Source organism: Prunus persica, chromosome G2 (assembly GCF_000346465.2).
Source record: "Prunus persica cultivar Lovell chromosome G2, Prunus_persica_NCBIv2, whole genome shotgun sequence".
In the NCBI taxonomy this organism is placed as follows: domain Eukaryota; kingdom Viridiplantae; phylum Streptophyta; class Magnoliopsida; order Rosales; family Rosaceae; genus Prunus; species Prunus persica.
In genome coordinates, this window is record NC_034010.1 from 5,698,262 (window position 1) to 5,714,388 (window position 16,127).

Here is a 16,127-nt window from a genome sequence, read left to right on the forward strand (position 1 = left end):
GTGCTCGTACCATGTTGGGCCTCCTTTAAACGAGTTGGGCTCGTGCCGTGCTGGGCTAACACGTCTCATTCGACACCTCCTAATTTGAAGGTAATCATTCTCTTCAGTCCATGAAAAGTCTGTGTTGTGGCGCTCAACTCCTGCAACTGCTCCGCCTTTAGTCCTTGTAATAATTTCCAATTAATTTTCAAATTTGGCATTATCCACCAATTTAGTTACACGCCTTCTTCCCAAGCAAATTGTTTAGTTGGCAGGCATGATCAATAATACCTCAATCACTTTTTCTTTTAAAAAAATAAAAAATAAATCTAATGAAATTCAAGTCGGCAAAAAAAAAACAAAACATAAAACCCTAAATCATTTTTGCAGGTATTAGCCTTGAAGATTAATTAAAAGATTATTATTATTATTATTATTAGATGGCGTAATTAAAAGATTATGAGTTCTTGTTACATATCCGAAAACACACTAGAAGAATATTAGGTTAGGCAATCAATAATCACTATTATTGTACCCCATCACTACATTAGTTGCAATTGTTGTAGTACTCTTAAGAAAAGTACTTTTATTTTTAGTGTTCATATATTGCTAATTAATGCGATCCAAATGCATACAGCACAAAGTCATGAGTCTGCCTAGTAGTGAAAATAAATATATAATTACATACAGACAGGATCATTTGATTTTCAATCCCATATTCTTACTTCAAGGGTCCAAGAAACCAAGCTAGTGCGACTTCTGAAACATCACAATGCCGTCTGCTCTTTTACTAAAATGTTCTCTCTTATTATTTTTTAGGATAAAATTATTAATATCGAACATTCCCAAACGCCACGTGGATAAAAGCCCATCCTGCTGTTCAAAATTTATGAACTCAACTCATCTTTTTCTTTCGACCCAAAAAAAAAAAAAAAAAAACTCATATTTTTCTTTAATTTTTGTCTTTTCGTTGAGAGACAAAGCTTTCTGTTTCTGAGCAGAACCTCCACACTCCCCCTCTTCCAGTTAAGATGATAGCCTAGGGTAAGCCACCCTAGTTCACTCCCTCCATCTCATTGAATTTGTTGTTGTTATTTTTCTGTGGTTTATGGCAACACCCGTTTCATGTTGCAAGAAATTATTTCAACCATTGGTTGGGTTTTATCTTGATAGAATTTCGAAGTTCTCAACTTCTTAGCTCTACTGGTTTTTTTCTGTGTTAATTTTGGTTTGGTACCTAACATCATTCCTATTTCTACTTTCTAATTCTCGGGTGGATACTTTGAATTTTTTTCCTGATTTTCTTTTTGGGTTTTATATGCTTGCAGCAATCAATCTCAATTTTTTAAGGGTTATTTCTATTCGTAATTTTTAGGTTTATGCTTTGTCTTTCTTCATGTTTGGTTAATCTTTCAAATTCTTTGGCATATTTGAGTATATATAAGCACAATAAACCCTTTCTATGGGAGGGTTTATGCTGTGCGTTTTACTTCTTTTATCTCTGGCTATGTTGGGATGAAGTAATAGTTTGTCTGGAGGGTAATACGAATGTCTCTGTGTTGTTCTGCCTCTTGTAGAATCTCTGCATATTTAGTTAAACCACTGCAGCAGAATCCGTGTCGTTGGTAGACTCGGACTCTGACGATTCTTCTTCAGTCCCAGAACCCATTTCAGAAGGAACTCCCAATTCCTCCCGCATGTCAGTTTCAAACTCCTTAGATATCGGGCTAGCTGATCCCCACTCCTCCTCAGAGCATCTGAGTATGGCTTCGTGAATCCCTGCTTTTGGTTTTCTCGCGCGCGCTTTGACATCGTTCTCCCCCTTAGCCCCAACTTTTGACGGAGTACAACGTTTAAAGCCCCTGCCTGAATAAATTTCTTAAGAAAATTGGAGTCAGAACCCGGTTCGAGATTTTTCATCTGACAAACCCAGTTGTTCTCTTCTCTCAGCCTCCTATCCAGTTTAAGTCGCCACCAGGTGCAACGAAGGTGATACTGCCACTGAGTCAGCCATACTTTATGATTCCCCATGTTCTTCAAGACCCTTTACCAAACTATTTGTTATCCTTCTTTTAGTTCAATCAAGAGTGATAATTTTTTCTGCGGGGAAAATTTTTGTTGTCTTAGTTGTGTTTACAAGTGTAAGTAATTCCTGTAACGTATGTTGCTGGGATTCCTTTATTCTCTTTTTAATAGAGGTTTGACTGTTATATGTTGTAGTTTAAGTTCATTGCGTGATAATCATTTCATTTTCTGTTCTTGAACTTCCCCTGCTTGAGGTGATGCATATTGATAATGCTATTGGTTTTATGCAGGACTTTGTTCTGGAATCATTTATTTGGGATAAGGTGCTTGAGCTGAGCACCTTGATAACCTTGGATATATAATGCTTCATTTGTTTCTATCAGAGCCCATCTGGAATGACAACGGAGATGACAATTCTGCCAAGATGAGAGTATCTCTCTTGAGTAATTTGGAATCTGTTATTTGGTCGGTCATGGCATCTGGAGGTCGATCAGAGGCTCGTCTGTGGCTTTGTAACACGATAGCTGGCATAAGTTCCATCAGTCGTCAACATCAGTGCGAGTTACTTACAAACTTGCTGAGATCTAAGCCGCTGAAGAGGGGCTTCGCATCTCAGCTCCTAGAAATGATATTTGAGAATAGGCCACACAAGGCAGGGTCCATTATTGCCAAGAGAAGTTACATACTTAAGAAATTCTTTGAAGGCAAGTCAATTTTGCATTTCATACATTCAGTTCATGTTTGAGTTAATTGTCCTCTTTTTCATTAACTTTAGTTTCTTGTATGTATTATTTTTACTATTGAATATCATCATTTCCCGTTTACTTTCTGTATCTCCAATAATGTTGATATTTATTCCTGTGTAATATTTAGTATGGATAAAGACTGCTGTGTTTATACCTGTTGGAAGATTGATAAATATGTTGATGTAGGATGGTGGGCTGGCCAACCTCCAATGATGTGGATGTTTTAGGAATTCTGATAATGACATCATTGTTGAAAATGCAGGAAATCCAACACGAATATCTCAATGGTTTTCTAGAACTGGCGGTGGATTGGGCCATGGACCTGGTGCTAAGGCATTGTCGCAATTTTCTTTTGTTAATCGAGATATTTGTTGGGAGGAGCTTGAGTGGAAGGGAAAACATGGGCAATCACCAGCAGTGGTTGCTACAAAGCCCCATTACTTTCTTGATTTGGATGTCCAGGAAACTGTAGAGAATTTCCTTGAAAATGTCCCTGAATTTTGGTTGTCCAATGAGCTTTCTGAGTCACTTAAAGATGGTGAAATTTTGTTCGTTGATAGAAAATTTTTTGTTGAATTTTTTGTTGATTTGATGTATAAAGAGGATTCAAGAGATGTATGGGAAGTCACAAGTGAGTATCTGAAGGAGGAATGTTTTTCTTCGTTGTGCAAACGCCTTCTTATTACTCTTGATGAGTGGGACTTATGTGATTTTCTTAACATGCTTCATAAGAATCTCAACCCTAGAATGGAGCTCAAGGATCCTATGGACTCAAGTTATTTGTTTGAGGTTATACTTTCTAAGTGTGGTGATTTTAGGTGCTTCGATCAGATATTACTGTTAAATGCAGTTTTTAATCATGGACGCCAGCTTTTACGACTTCTACGAGATGAAGAGGCCCACGAGGAAAAGGAAAAACTTGAAGACATTGTTTTGAAGATTTGCGGAATCCCAAACAATGACAGTAGCTTGGCCTCAATAATCAAAGATTGCTTTAAAATGAAGAATATAGAAGCATTTAAATTGCTGGGGCTTCAGTCATGGGTTATCTATTACAGTTTAGCAGAAAAATGCCAGACTCCCAAGTCTTGGGAATTATTATTTATGCATAATGAAATAAGTTTCCGAAAATCAGATAGATATTTATTTCTAGATAATCATGGAGTGTTGGAAGGTGGTGTTTCTGATTTGGATCATAGAGCATCCAAAACAGTTAAGCACAGGAAAAAACATAGTAGAAGGAAAAGAAAAAGGGACATCAATCATGATGACAGCGACAATGAGTTGCTGGATTTGGGAACCACAAAAAATAGGCTGGATTTGCAATCTAATGTTGGAAGTTGGTTGCTCTCAATTGATGAGTATTCTGCATCATGGAACAGTGTAAGTTTCTCCTAGACTCTACTTATGTGCTCTATAAATCATTTTGACCTCATTACATTTTACCGCAATTGCCTTTTACCCATGCATTTGTTTGAACTCTTCTACTATGGATGCTACTATTTCTTTTAATGTTGTCATACCCAAATAGAATCTTTTGGTAAGCTCTTTTCTGGAGTAAACATGCGTAGTGTAGAACCAAGCTTACAGTAGGCCATGATCTGTATAATTGTACTTGAAAACATGTCAAGGAAATAAATTCATTGAACTGTACGGTGTGTTTAGGAGGATCTGGAACTTGATATCAATTGCTTAGTCAACTGGTTTAATTTCCGTCATTCATGATTTCATATTGTAGATTAGTGACTTTGTCTTTTCACCGATGGTTGAGATCAAACCTTTGCATAATTTGATATAAGCTGAGTGGGTAAAGTGTTGCACTAATATAGTACTTGTTATATTAGTTCATTTTATATTTTTATTTTGTCCATTACAAAATTCAGCCCTGAACTGTGATCCAAATTTGTATTCAGTATCCAATCTTCGAAATCATCCAATATCAAACCCATCGATAATCGTTTAATTGTCAAGCTTCTGCCACTTTGACTGCCTACTCAAATGTTATGCCCATACATGGCAGTGTGGCACCCACGCTCTAGATGATGTGCAGATCTGAGCTATAGAAACTTTCAGTTTTTTGGTAAAACCTTCCCGCCCAAACATTGCATGCTTGGCCCGTGTGACCTTTGATAAGGCCCATTGCCAAGAGAGTAAATTAGAGTGACCACTACCAGTGTACAACATTTGGGCGGAAAAGTTTTTGTGGAAACCTGAAATTGCCTTAGCTCGTATCTCAGATGATGTCCACGTCATCTAGAACTTCGGTCCCACACTAGCAGAATGCACACAAGGTTTGACCTGACAGTCAAAGTGACAGTAGGTTGACCTTCAAAAAGTTTCTGAACTTTGGGTTTGACATTGAAAGATTTTGAAAATTGGGTACTAAATGGAAATTTGCCTCATAATTCAGTGGTTTATTTTATAATTGATCCATTTTTATTATCCATGGGCAATGGTTGTAATCAGTTTAGCTTTGATTTTCCTATTTTCTTTTCTGTTTCTTGTTTTGAATTAATTGAGCAGTCCTTTAAACTTGATCTCGTTTGAACTTAAAAATTGGGACGTCCTTCTAACTTACACGTCATTCGTAGTGGAGTTAGAGGATGAAGGATGTTTTCTCGCTATCCTAATCTTTTTTCTGTTTTGTAGGAGGATTTACCCGAATATCTTTCCAAGTATTGCTTATCTACATGGATGAAGTGGGTGTTTGCACAATGGGGTCAGTAAGCTTCATTGGGCACATAGAATTGTTCATTTTACTCTCCAATGCCTGGACAGCTATCAATGTAAGGATTTGAGATTCAATTCAATATCTTTCTGTTTGGGTTGTTTTCCCACATCCTTTCATTTCTTCGAAAACGTGCTCCCATTTTTTTTTTTTTTTTTTTTTTCCTGTTTTGGAGTAAATTAAAATAAACTTGTGTTTAAGTGGGTGGGAAACATTATCTTCCGTGTCAGTAAATAAAAAAGACATGGTTTGCATGCTTGGATGGCATATTTCAACCATATTTTCAACCCACAGACCAGACAGCAAGAAGCACACCCTTCTTCCTTTGTTTCATTAAATGTGTCGAAAGAATAGCCTTCTCTCCCCTCCCCACCCACCCCCACCCCCCAAAAGAAAAGTTTGATGCAATAATCTTATGGTTGGGGATTTGAGGGCGGTGTTAATAAAACGAAGAGACCATGAAGAGCAAGAGAAAAGTTGTGATTTTTTTCCTTTTAGAGTAAATGCCAATATGCCATGGAGCTGATGAGCTAGTGGGGCAGTACCAGTTTGAGGATTGGAGTTTTGCTTTGGTTGTGTTTTTAGGATTTGTTTCTTGCATTGGTGATTTGGGATTCATTACTGAGTGTGTTGAATTCAGTGTAGAGATTGAATTCGACGGAAGAGGTGGGTGATGTTTGGATTTCTTTATTCCCGAAGTAATATGGTGTCAAAACGTTTGATTTGATCATCACAAACTTTCTTTTCATGGTGGTAAACATTTCTGGATTCAGTATGTTTGCACTCCAACCAACAGTTGAGATAGGGGACCCTCAATATTTTTACATATTGTACATCCCTAATACTTCTTTTGTCATCAGTATGCTCTATAGGGTTATTGATTTATAATGTTCGTAACAGGAGGTTCTCATGCATAATTCATGTAGAAGAGTATTTAATAGATGTTAGTAACAAAAGGTTCTCTTTGACACTAATTCATAGTTTAACGTTGACATTGTTCAAGTTAAAATTCAGGGACTAAATTGAGATTTTAGTAATTGAGGGTTGTTAATGTAATTTAGTCCTTTTTTTCCCTTTAATTTTATGGGACTTAACAATTTCTCTCTCCTTTGTAGATTTGTGCCTTTTCATCTTCCATTCTTCTTCTTTTGGCAACATGTATCTCATATTCCTACTTTTTAATTTTTTATTATATACTCTAGGGAATGGGTTATATGGCATTCACTGTGAAGCTAATTTAAATTTTAAAACATATGTTTGCAATAATTGCCCCTTAAGCATGGTGCTTGATGGCTTTGCATTAAGAGGCTTTATATTTGTTTCTTATTGTGTATATTGTTACCTTTCTCTGACATGTATACTTGTATAATTTCAGGTGATAAATGAACATCGAAATATTCTGTTCTGCAGTCCCTTGATGCTTATAAGAATGAATTTAGCACTGATCCTAAGTATATAAAATCATTCTATTTGGTGCTGCCATCACCAATACTATGATGCTCATTTTTGTGCAAGATTCTTATTGAAAGTGCTATCCCGAACAAGCATAATGCCCTCTTGAATTCTTAACGGTGAAACAACCTCCAGCCAATGCCGTCTTGTCTTCAAGTCATAGTTAACAGTCTGTAGTTAATGGTACCCGAGTCAATGGCCAACGTCATCATCTCCATGTGGTTTCCACAAGGTTATGCGCATTTAACAAGAAATACTGGTACTGGAGTAAAAGATGCAAAACTTACGTCAGGACCATCTTTAGAAATGAAGAATTCGTGGTTTATCGTCTTAATGGTTTTATCGAAACTCTGGATTCTTTTTTCACTGATGAGAATTTTTCGCATGACATATTTGGATTATCAGTGTATGCGCTTTGAGCTACTGCCTTCGCAATTCTGGCTGAAGTCATACTATCCGAAGATATTTGCTTGTCAGGTTGGTCTTTATGCTTCTTAAAGACAGTAGCCTGGTGTGAGTGCAAGTTGTGTTTCGCAGAAGAAATATATATATTTTGAAAAGGTGTTTCGTAGAAGAAATATTGTAATATGTTTCCATATCTCATATACCACCCATACCATGACATGTATATGTTGGTATTGTACCTGGTGGATGAAGGCTTGTATAACATTTAGGGCTGCTTGTATTCATGTTCATCTGACTTTGACAAAACTTCAGATTGAAGACAAGAATCCAATCCTTATGGCGACAAACTTGAAAGAAGTTTCTACGGGCTTATGGCAAGAAGTTATTCTTTCTGAGATTGAAGCAATACTGTCGACCTCTTAATTTACAGCACGGCTAGTTCCCATTCTTCTAAGAGAAGAAAGGAGAAAGTTGGTAAGCATCGTTCTTCAGATGGTAGCAAGGATGCAAAATTTAAGTCAACCTGTTATGAGAGGTTCGATGACTTTCTTTTCAAGTATTCATGATATTGGTGACTATAGTGACAGGCTTGTTTGAAGTTTGCATGCGTGCTATTATCTAAAGGGCAGTGTTTCCAAGCTCTCTCTTTTCTTATTTTAGTAGATCATAGACTTGTCCTTGCGCAGATCAGGAGATGGACAACCTGCCCTTTTTTTCCCCCAGAAAGTATAACTTTTTCTTAAATTAAAAAAAATATATATATATTTCAATCACGTAGAAACTCTTTTAAATGCATTAGATAGAGATGGGCTCTTATCTTGAAGAAACCGTTTTGTCAAAGTTTAAAACGAGTGTATGATACAGTTTGCCCTCAATATGGTGTACAAGACTTCATCCACCAGTTGCACTAGCCTCTTATGCATATCCCCCTGTGGGCAGTGCGTGGGATATGTGAACTAAAGACGTGTATGATGTAGACACAAGGTCTGATATATTTTACTGTTGTAAGCATGTAACATGCGTAATAATATTGATGTGTGTTTATAGAGTATGCTATTTCCACATATTTGTCCTTTAGATAGAAATGTTAATGATACATGTTGGGTTTGGTTCGATAACTGAACCGAAATGAAGGAATCGATGAACCTACCAACATGCATTGGTATAGTTGGGGTTGTAAAGTGAAACCATATGTCAATCTCTGTTGCGTCGACCCGAACAAGGCGATACAGAGACACGGTGAAAAGGCAAATCTCAAAAAAATAGGACACGGGGGTGTGGATACGGTAATTGAAAATAATAATTTATAATAATACTTATCTATATTTAAAAAAGAACAAAATAGTGATGTTCATGCTCCAATTTCACAATACTATATACAAAACTTGGACTTAGTGTCTGAGTGTCCAACACTTGGACTTAGTGCAGTGTCCGTGCAACATAGATGCTAACAATGGGTAGGAGAGCCCATAAACAAAATAAAGGCCCACAAAAATGAGGTCGACCATATTAGAAACCTTAGGTCTATCTAAAACCCATAACAGCCGCACAACTCTTCCATATTAGCCGCACAAGTGACGTTGCTACCACCAACAATAGCGCCACCATGTACCTCCCAATATCAACCTTAAAAGTAAAAGATGTTAGAAATGGAGAAGAGAAGTCATGTGACATGATTTCGCTCAAGATGTGAGAAATGGGTTAGAGAGGGAGACAGAGAAGAAGAGGTCGGTTTTGGTAACCAATGATATTAAGTATCTAGAACCACAACCGATGTGGATATCAATCGGTTCGTCACAACAACCGAAATCAATCATTGAGAAGAGGAGTGGTTCGGTTTTCTGACGGGTTCTTGCTAGAGAATGAGTTCATTGAACGATATCAAATGAAAAATCTTATATGAAAGTTTTAATTACATGTCATACAAGATTTCACTATTGCAATAGCGTAAGATTAATCCTTAAACCTAAGGCACCATCGTTGCCTTATCGAATTGCTTTGTCATTCCAACTGAATGGATTATCCAAAGACATTCTCTTTAGCTTGGATAACCATGACATGTTGCTAGACGTCACTCACAGTTTGTTGAAGTTTTTAGAACATTTTGTAACTCGGCCCTCATCATATTGAGAATTTAAAAGGATTTTTAATTAACAATTGATAAGAAAGAGTTCAAGTATCACCCACTACCTTCCTAATTAGAATCCAATAGATCGCACACCAAAAATCTTGTAATTTAGGTAGTTATAGAAGATGACTAAATCAACAGTTAGATCAATTAGTTTGATTAATTTATTATAGATAAAATTAATTAAAAAGTTAATTAATTATATTAATTCATAGAAAATGAAATGGCCCTTAAAATTCCGATTTGGGAATGGAGGCCCAATGGGCTTAGAGAAATTGGGTCTCTAATATAGTCAATGGGGTCAACTTGGACCATGTGGCCCAAGTGACCTAATACCCACCCAAAAACCGGTCATGCTAGAGGAGGAGAGAGAAAAGGCTTCTAAAGTAGGATTAAGATGGTCCTACACTTATGCATAACACATCCAAACAAACAAAGCAAGGAATCTACCGTCATACACTTGTTTGAAACACATTCACACAAGCATCGAGGGAATTTGCTAGTTATATACTTGTGGGAAACACCTTCCCACAAGCAAAGTAGGGATCTGATGGTCATACACTTGTGTGAAACACGTGCACACAAACAGAGCAAGTATGTTGGTCATATACTTGTGTGAGACACATCACACATTCTCTAAACATATTGTAACCACTGCTAGGAAAGGGTAACTCATAATTTGGGTTAAAAGTTACTAGATTAAAATGAGTATACATGTGTAATCATATAATCCAAATCAAGCCATTATATTTATAATTAAGGCTTTAGTGAATTCATGGTTGTATCTTAGTGCGTAAATGACAAAGATGCCCCCAAGATCAACCTGGGGTTCCAACCGACAAGTTCATCCCCTAACTTTCATAATTGAGGCGTAAACATTAACAACAACAAAACACAATGGTTGAGGGCGTTTCACCAAAAGTTACTATTAGAGATCACATGGGTCCTACATCAAAACAACAACTCCTGAAACTGACTTGGGTTTCTCAACATTAGATTTCCAATTTGTAAGTTCCAATATGCCAAAAACATCTCAGAAGCACATCCTATTAACTCGGCCACGATCCAACGATCAGATCTTCGTAGGGGGCTCCTATGGACCTTGGATTCTAGATCCGTAAGTTCCTACCCGATCCTAAAAACACCCATACCAACATAGTAAGTGTTGGAGATCATACAATGGTTGGATCTTTGTAGATTGCACGAGCTAACGATGATCAATTAACGTAAATTGAGAATCATAGGTTCGCGATGTTGGACCTTGTGTTCTTGATCGTAACTTTTTTCGTTTGAACTTCGACTCGGGATCCGTTTGCGCCTATATGATGGTGCTATTGAGCTCTAGGCAATGGAAGCAAAGATTAAAACTTTGAGCTTAAAAACAAAATTTAACCCAAGTATCTTTAGGCCTAAATGGATTGAAGCACTTAGACACTTCTACAAACTACTAGAGAGAGTAGTAGAGAATTCTTTATACCTTTGAAGCACTACCTTCAGCAAAGCTCAAGTTTGATCACCCATGGAGGGCCTTGACCAAGTAGTTCTCTAAAAGAGAGCCACTCAAATGTTTGGCCTCTAACTTCATACACACCAAAGAAAGAGGATGGATGAGGAGATGAAGAACCATAAGGAGGTGGAGGTGGAGGTGCTAGTATTGTGGTGGCCGGCCATGGTGGAGGGGAGGAAGGAGCATGGTGTTGCCTCTTTAACCTCTCATCATCCAAAAACCCTAAGATGACTCAATCCTATAACTATGTATTTATTAGCAAGGGCATTTTAAGTTGGGTCACCCATGACCCATATGAACATGGTGGCCGAATTTCTCTTGTTATTGGGCTTCTTGGGCTTCTCCATTTAAGTTGTCATGCACATCTCGTTTTATAAGTCCAATGGGCCTTGAACCTCTCTAACTAAGTTTACAAGTCCCGAGACCAATACAAGCTGTGATTATTTAATTAATCTCTATTAACTAATTAATCCTTGCTCATCATCTCCTAATTAATTTTCCATCTCTTACCTTTATGGATGTGCGATCCGTTAGGTTCTAATTGGCGAGTCAATGGGTGATTTGAACTCTTCCTTAATTGATTGTGAATTAAAACCCTTTTTTAATTCTCCTCAGGGCTTCCACAAACCATGAGTGACCTCTAGCAACACGTCACGGTTACCCAAGTAAATATGGAATCGGATGGAGAGACCTATTCGATTGGAATTACAATGTAATATGGTCATTCTCTAACTCAATGCTCTTGGTCACATCAATATAGCACTGAAAACATGTCAAGCCGCTAATATGAACTCCAAGCTTATATGACTCATACAAGTATGATTGGAATGACCATTCTCAATCATACCTAGTGCTTTAGTTGAAGACTCCTGAATCATATCGTTAGAGCATTCTCCTTCTTTACTTAAGGTAAAGATCCCTTATGGCACAGTCACCTGCCTCCATGGATTGATCATGAACCCCAACAATCCTATAGAGTTATGCCCTAGAGAGAACTTAACTATTTAGTATGATCTTAGATCCACAACGCTTCCACAAGACAAATGTGGTGCTCAAGTTGAGGACTAATTTACATTATTACAACTATGGAGATCTTGTTTGACATGTAAGTAAAACTTTCATACAAGATATCCCGGTTGATCGCGTTTAGTGAATTGACTCTCTAGTGAGCATCTATATACTTATCTTAGTGTCTTTACACAAATGACTTGAGGCCAGTCATCTTCCTAAGTAAGCAGGTACAATGTATACAAATCTTTGCGGATTGTCAATCCCCGTGTTCAGGTTAAGTGGCTAGGCTAGTTTTGTTATTGTAGCGTGGTGTTTTTTTTGTTCTCCTCTTAGCTGATCTCAAGGACTATGTTTTCATATAAGGTTTCTTTGTCAGTGTTGAGATGATACGACGTGCTTGAGGGCTTTTTTATTCTATTTTCTTCCCTCGCCTGTTTGCGGGGTTAGTCTCTTTTTTGTGTTGTTCCTTGCAGATTTCTCTTCTTTCATCGCCAATTGCTATTGGAGGTGGCTGGATATGGTGTGCTTAGTGGATGTTTTCTTTCTTCTTAGCGTATTGTGTTCTTTTTTGGATGCTCTCGATGTCTTGTGGCTATACAAAAGGCTATGATTTCATACCAGGACTCTTTTGACAGTTGGATTGTGTTGTAGTGTTCTCGTCAGAGGTCTATGCGTCGGAGGTTTATGTGTCAGTTTGCTGTTTTATTTTATCTTGCCCTAGCATTGGTTTGGCGTGACTGGTTCAGACTATCTTGTTAGTCAATGACATGTGTGGTACTATTCCTATAACGGGGTTTGTCCCTCAGGAAGGTTTTAACGAGGCCACTGTTTCGTGTTGTTCTACGTATGCTACTTTGATTCTTTGAATGAATTCCATTTCTCCCAAAAAAAAAAATCACTTAGAATACATTTAATTGAGGTGTCATGTGGAGATTAGAAGGAAGCATATCCTAATAGAGAAAATCAAAGTAGAGGTTCTAGATCCGAAGTATAAAAAAAAGTGAATAATCATATACCTTACCCACCATAACTCACTTTGCCTTTCTACTTTTTCTTTTCAACATGGTGAAGTGGGATTTGAATTTAAAATCCCTTTAAAAAAAATCAATAAAGAAGAGCTAGTTGGTAACCTAACTACGTCATGATCTGTCTGCCAAAACAAATATTAGTGTTGGAATCTATGTTCTTGGAAACATGCATTTTCAGTGAAAGCAATATAAAAGAAATTTTACTAGTTTAAATCTAGAAAGTTGCAATGAAAATTTTCAGTGAAGGCAAAATGTAAAACTGTCTCTTTGCCTTTGTATTTCTCATCACTCTTTATAATTTTAGAGGTGAAAAATAGGTTTTATTAGTAAACTGCCTGAATGGATATAATAAGGGTGCTTAAAAGATAATAGTTGGTGGTGCAGATGTGGGTTATGCGAGTTAGTCAAGGTAGTATGTAACAAGACGTCTCAAAGTTTCATTTATTTATTAAAATTCTAATGTGTTTTGACCATTATGCCGTCAATAATATATATTTTGAAATTGAATGGATCTTTTGTTTAGAGACAAATGAAGGAATTTGTCTTTATGCCACGACATAGAGCTTGAACCCCATGAGCTCGTAAAAGCAAATAGTTCGAAAATTGGAGTTAAAACAAAAAACTTATGCATCTTTGAACTCAAGGGTCATTTCCATTGATATAAATTTCATCGAAATCGGAGATTATTTGTGATTTTTTGTTTTAAACCGATCGAGCTAAGTGGGCCTAGCGGGCCTGAAGGCTTTTCGAGGCCCCTATTGAGTGCCAAAAACGCCCTAAAACATTCATTGGACCCTTTGAGACTATTTTTGCGATCAATGTTAATAATTTATTATCTTGATCTAGGTGCCACAACTCCGCTACCATCGACGATGAACCTATTGAGGGTTGAGTTAGCTTCGGACCTTTATGAGTGGGTTTTATTTTAAATTTCATGTAACCGTCTCTTTTTAATAATATTTCGTATCATATTGATGATTTTCAAATTAACTGGATTTTATTATCGTTTCGGTGTAACAAAGGATTTATTTGACAATTGTTTACATTTACGTTTGATTATGGTTCTCTATGGAAACTTCATACAATATACTTTTCATTGTTGAGCTTAGATTCTTAAGCTTTGAAACGACCTTGACTTTTGTTTAACCTTGTAAAATTTGTATATACATATCTAGTTTGAGATGAGAAAGTGGTTTTGAAACCACCTTATGAGTACCCTCCTCAAGTTTAGCAGTTATAGTGATACTTAGGTCTTTGGACCCATTAGGCGCACAGAGGCTTTGGGACGTGTATGTTTATCCCCTTGGGAGTCATTTACGTGTGTACCACCAATTAGATCAATTAGCATATCCCCCCATCCTACATGTGTATCAAGATTACTCTGCATGTGTGTGGCTGGATAGCCTATTTGTGTCCCCAATTCTTCATCATGCACGTGCATCGAATTCACTCTCTGTGGTTGGTCTTCTCATTCCCTAGGTAGTAATGTTTTAAGCATGTCTATGAGCTTATGGATCGATAGTTATTATATACCGTGATTATTTCCATACTTTCAATTATGAGGTTGATGAGATGACCTTTATCACATAATGTATCAATTGTTTTGTCTATATCTCTTTACGATCTTACTTAACGTTATTATCCTAGTTTGATTAGTTTTCGCTTTGTTCATAAAGGACTGTTTTTTAAAAGCATTTTAAATAGAAAAGGTTTTGAAAAAAAAAATTTCCAAAAACATTATTTTTTCTCCACTCATTACATTTATCTCACGTAGGGCTGGGCTAGGTGTGGTTTGGTTCAGGTTTACCCTAAAATTGCCCACCGAATTGACATTCTCATCGGAAGAGATTTCTTGAACTGACGTCGAACCACCACCTTAAAACATCAACGCCCTCAGTTAATCGAAACGATTGGCTCGGTGTGGATTGGTTGCAGTTTTCAAGCCAAGGTGAGGCAATGGGTGAGGAGACTTGTTTGTGAGCGAGGTGGCGAGGTTTGGTGAAATGAGAGAGACGTGACATGAGAGAAGAAAGGAGGAGAAGTAGAAGAGTGAAAGGGGAGAGATAAGAATGAGAGATCAATGGAAGAAAGAGAGAGAGAGAGAGAGAGAGAGAGAGAGAGAGAGAGAGCAGGTGTAGTATAAGAGGAGAGGAGATATGTAAAGGTTACCCTAACACGTTTAACACAAGAAGCATTGTTGCGTTGGTGGTTTAGTGTGTGGAATATGGAGGGTAAAGTCAAGGTTGGAATCCTTTTGGCAAAAACTTTTGGATTTTAGGCATTTTAAGAGGCTCGGTTCGGTTAAGGTGAAACTGCCAATTTAAAACTCTCATCGGTTTAGTCTGATTTGACAATAAAATTAAATAAATACACAAAAATTGGACCAAACCAACCTGATTGATCTGGTTTGGCCGATTTTTCGAGTATTTGGTCCAACTATCCACCCCTAATCTCACTTTTTTCTTCAAGACACTTTGATTTTTCTATTTTGCCCAAGCAGTAAATCTGCCTCTTTGCACCGAAGTTCGAATCCCCCTCCTCGTAGATTAGATTAATATAAAGTAATTTAGCCACCCCACCCACTCGCCCCCTTCCAAACACCAACCTTAACGGATCTGGAAAAAAGAAAAAAAAAAAAGACCTAACCTACAATCCAATCTTCTCCGTCAACCATTCCCTCACCCACCTTCTTCATTGCCTTGCCCCACCCTCTCCCACCCCTCAACAAATTTCAATTGATTATTAATAGGCAAGGTAGTGTGGGGGAAAGTAGCCCTGCTCCACCCCCAAACTAGCCCATGGCCCCTACATGAAGGTACTTTGTCTCTCTGTCTCTCTGTTTCTCTGTCTTTATCTTAATCTCAACCTCTTTCTTTCTCTCTCTCTCTCTCTCTCTCTCTCTCTCTCTCTCTCTTTTCCCAGAACTTGTCAAAACACTCGAGGAAGTTTAGGGGAAGAAAGTGTTGATTAAGAATATACAATTAGATGAGCAAAATGAGTAGTTTCCTTTTTTGGTTTTAGATTTCTAGTTCAATTCCTATTTGGTTTAGTATTCCTACTTTAATCATATTTTCTTGCACATGTAACTCTAAGACTTATGCACTATAAATAAAGGACT

The 16,127-nt window shown here is 37.3% G+C and overlaps 1 protein-coding gene across 2 annotated transcripts; it reads left to right on the top strand.

Annotated features, from left to right (window-relative positions):
* LOC18786686 lies at window positions 833-8,399 on the top strand. Of its 2 annotated transcripts, none has more exons than XM_020557980.1 (5): window positions 833-1,023; window positions 2,295-2,708; window positions 3,013-4,133; window positions 5,400-5,536; window positions 6,854-8,399. In XM_020557980.1, the coding sequence occupies exons 2-4, from the start codon at window positions 2,366-2,368 to the stop codon at window positions 5,475-5,477; spliced, it is 1,542 nt and encodes a 513-aa protein (XP_020413569.1). In that variant the 5' UTR covers window positions 833-1,023; window positions 2,295-2,365; the 3' UTR covers window positions 5,478-5,536; window positions 6,854-8,399. The 2 variants fall into 2 exon arrangements, with proteins under 2 accessions (XP_020413569.1, XP_020413570.1); XM_020557981.1 differs by lacking the exon at window positions 833-1,023 and adding an exon at window positions 1,387-1,968.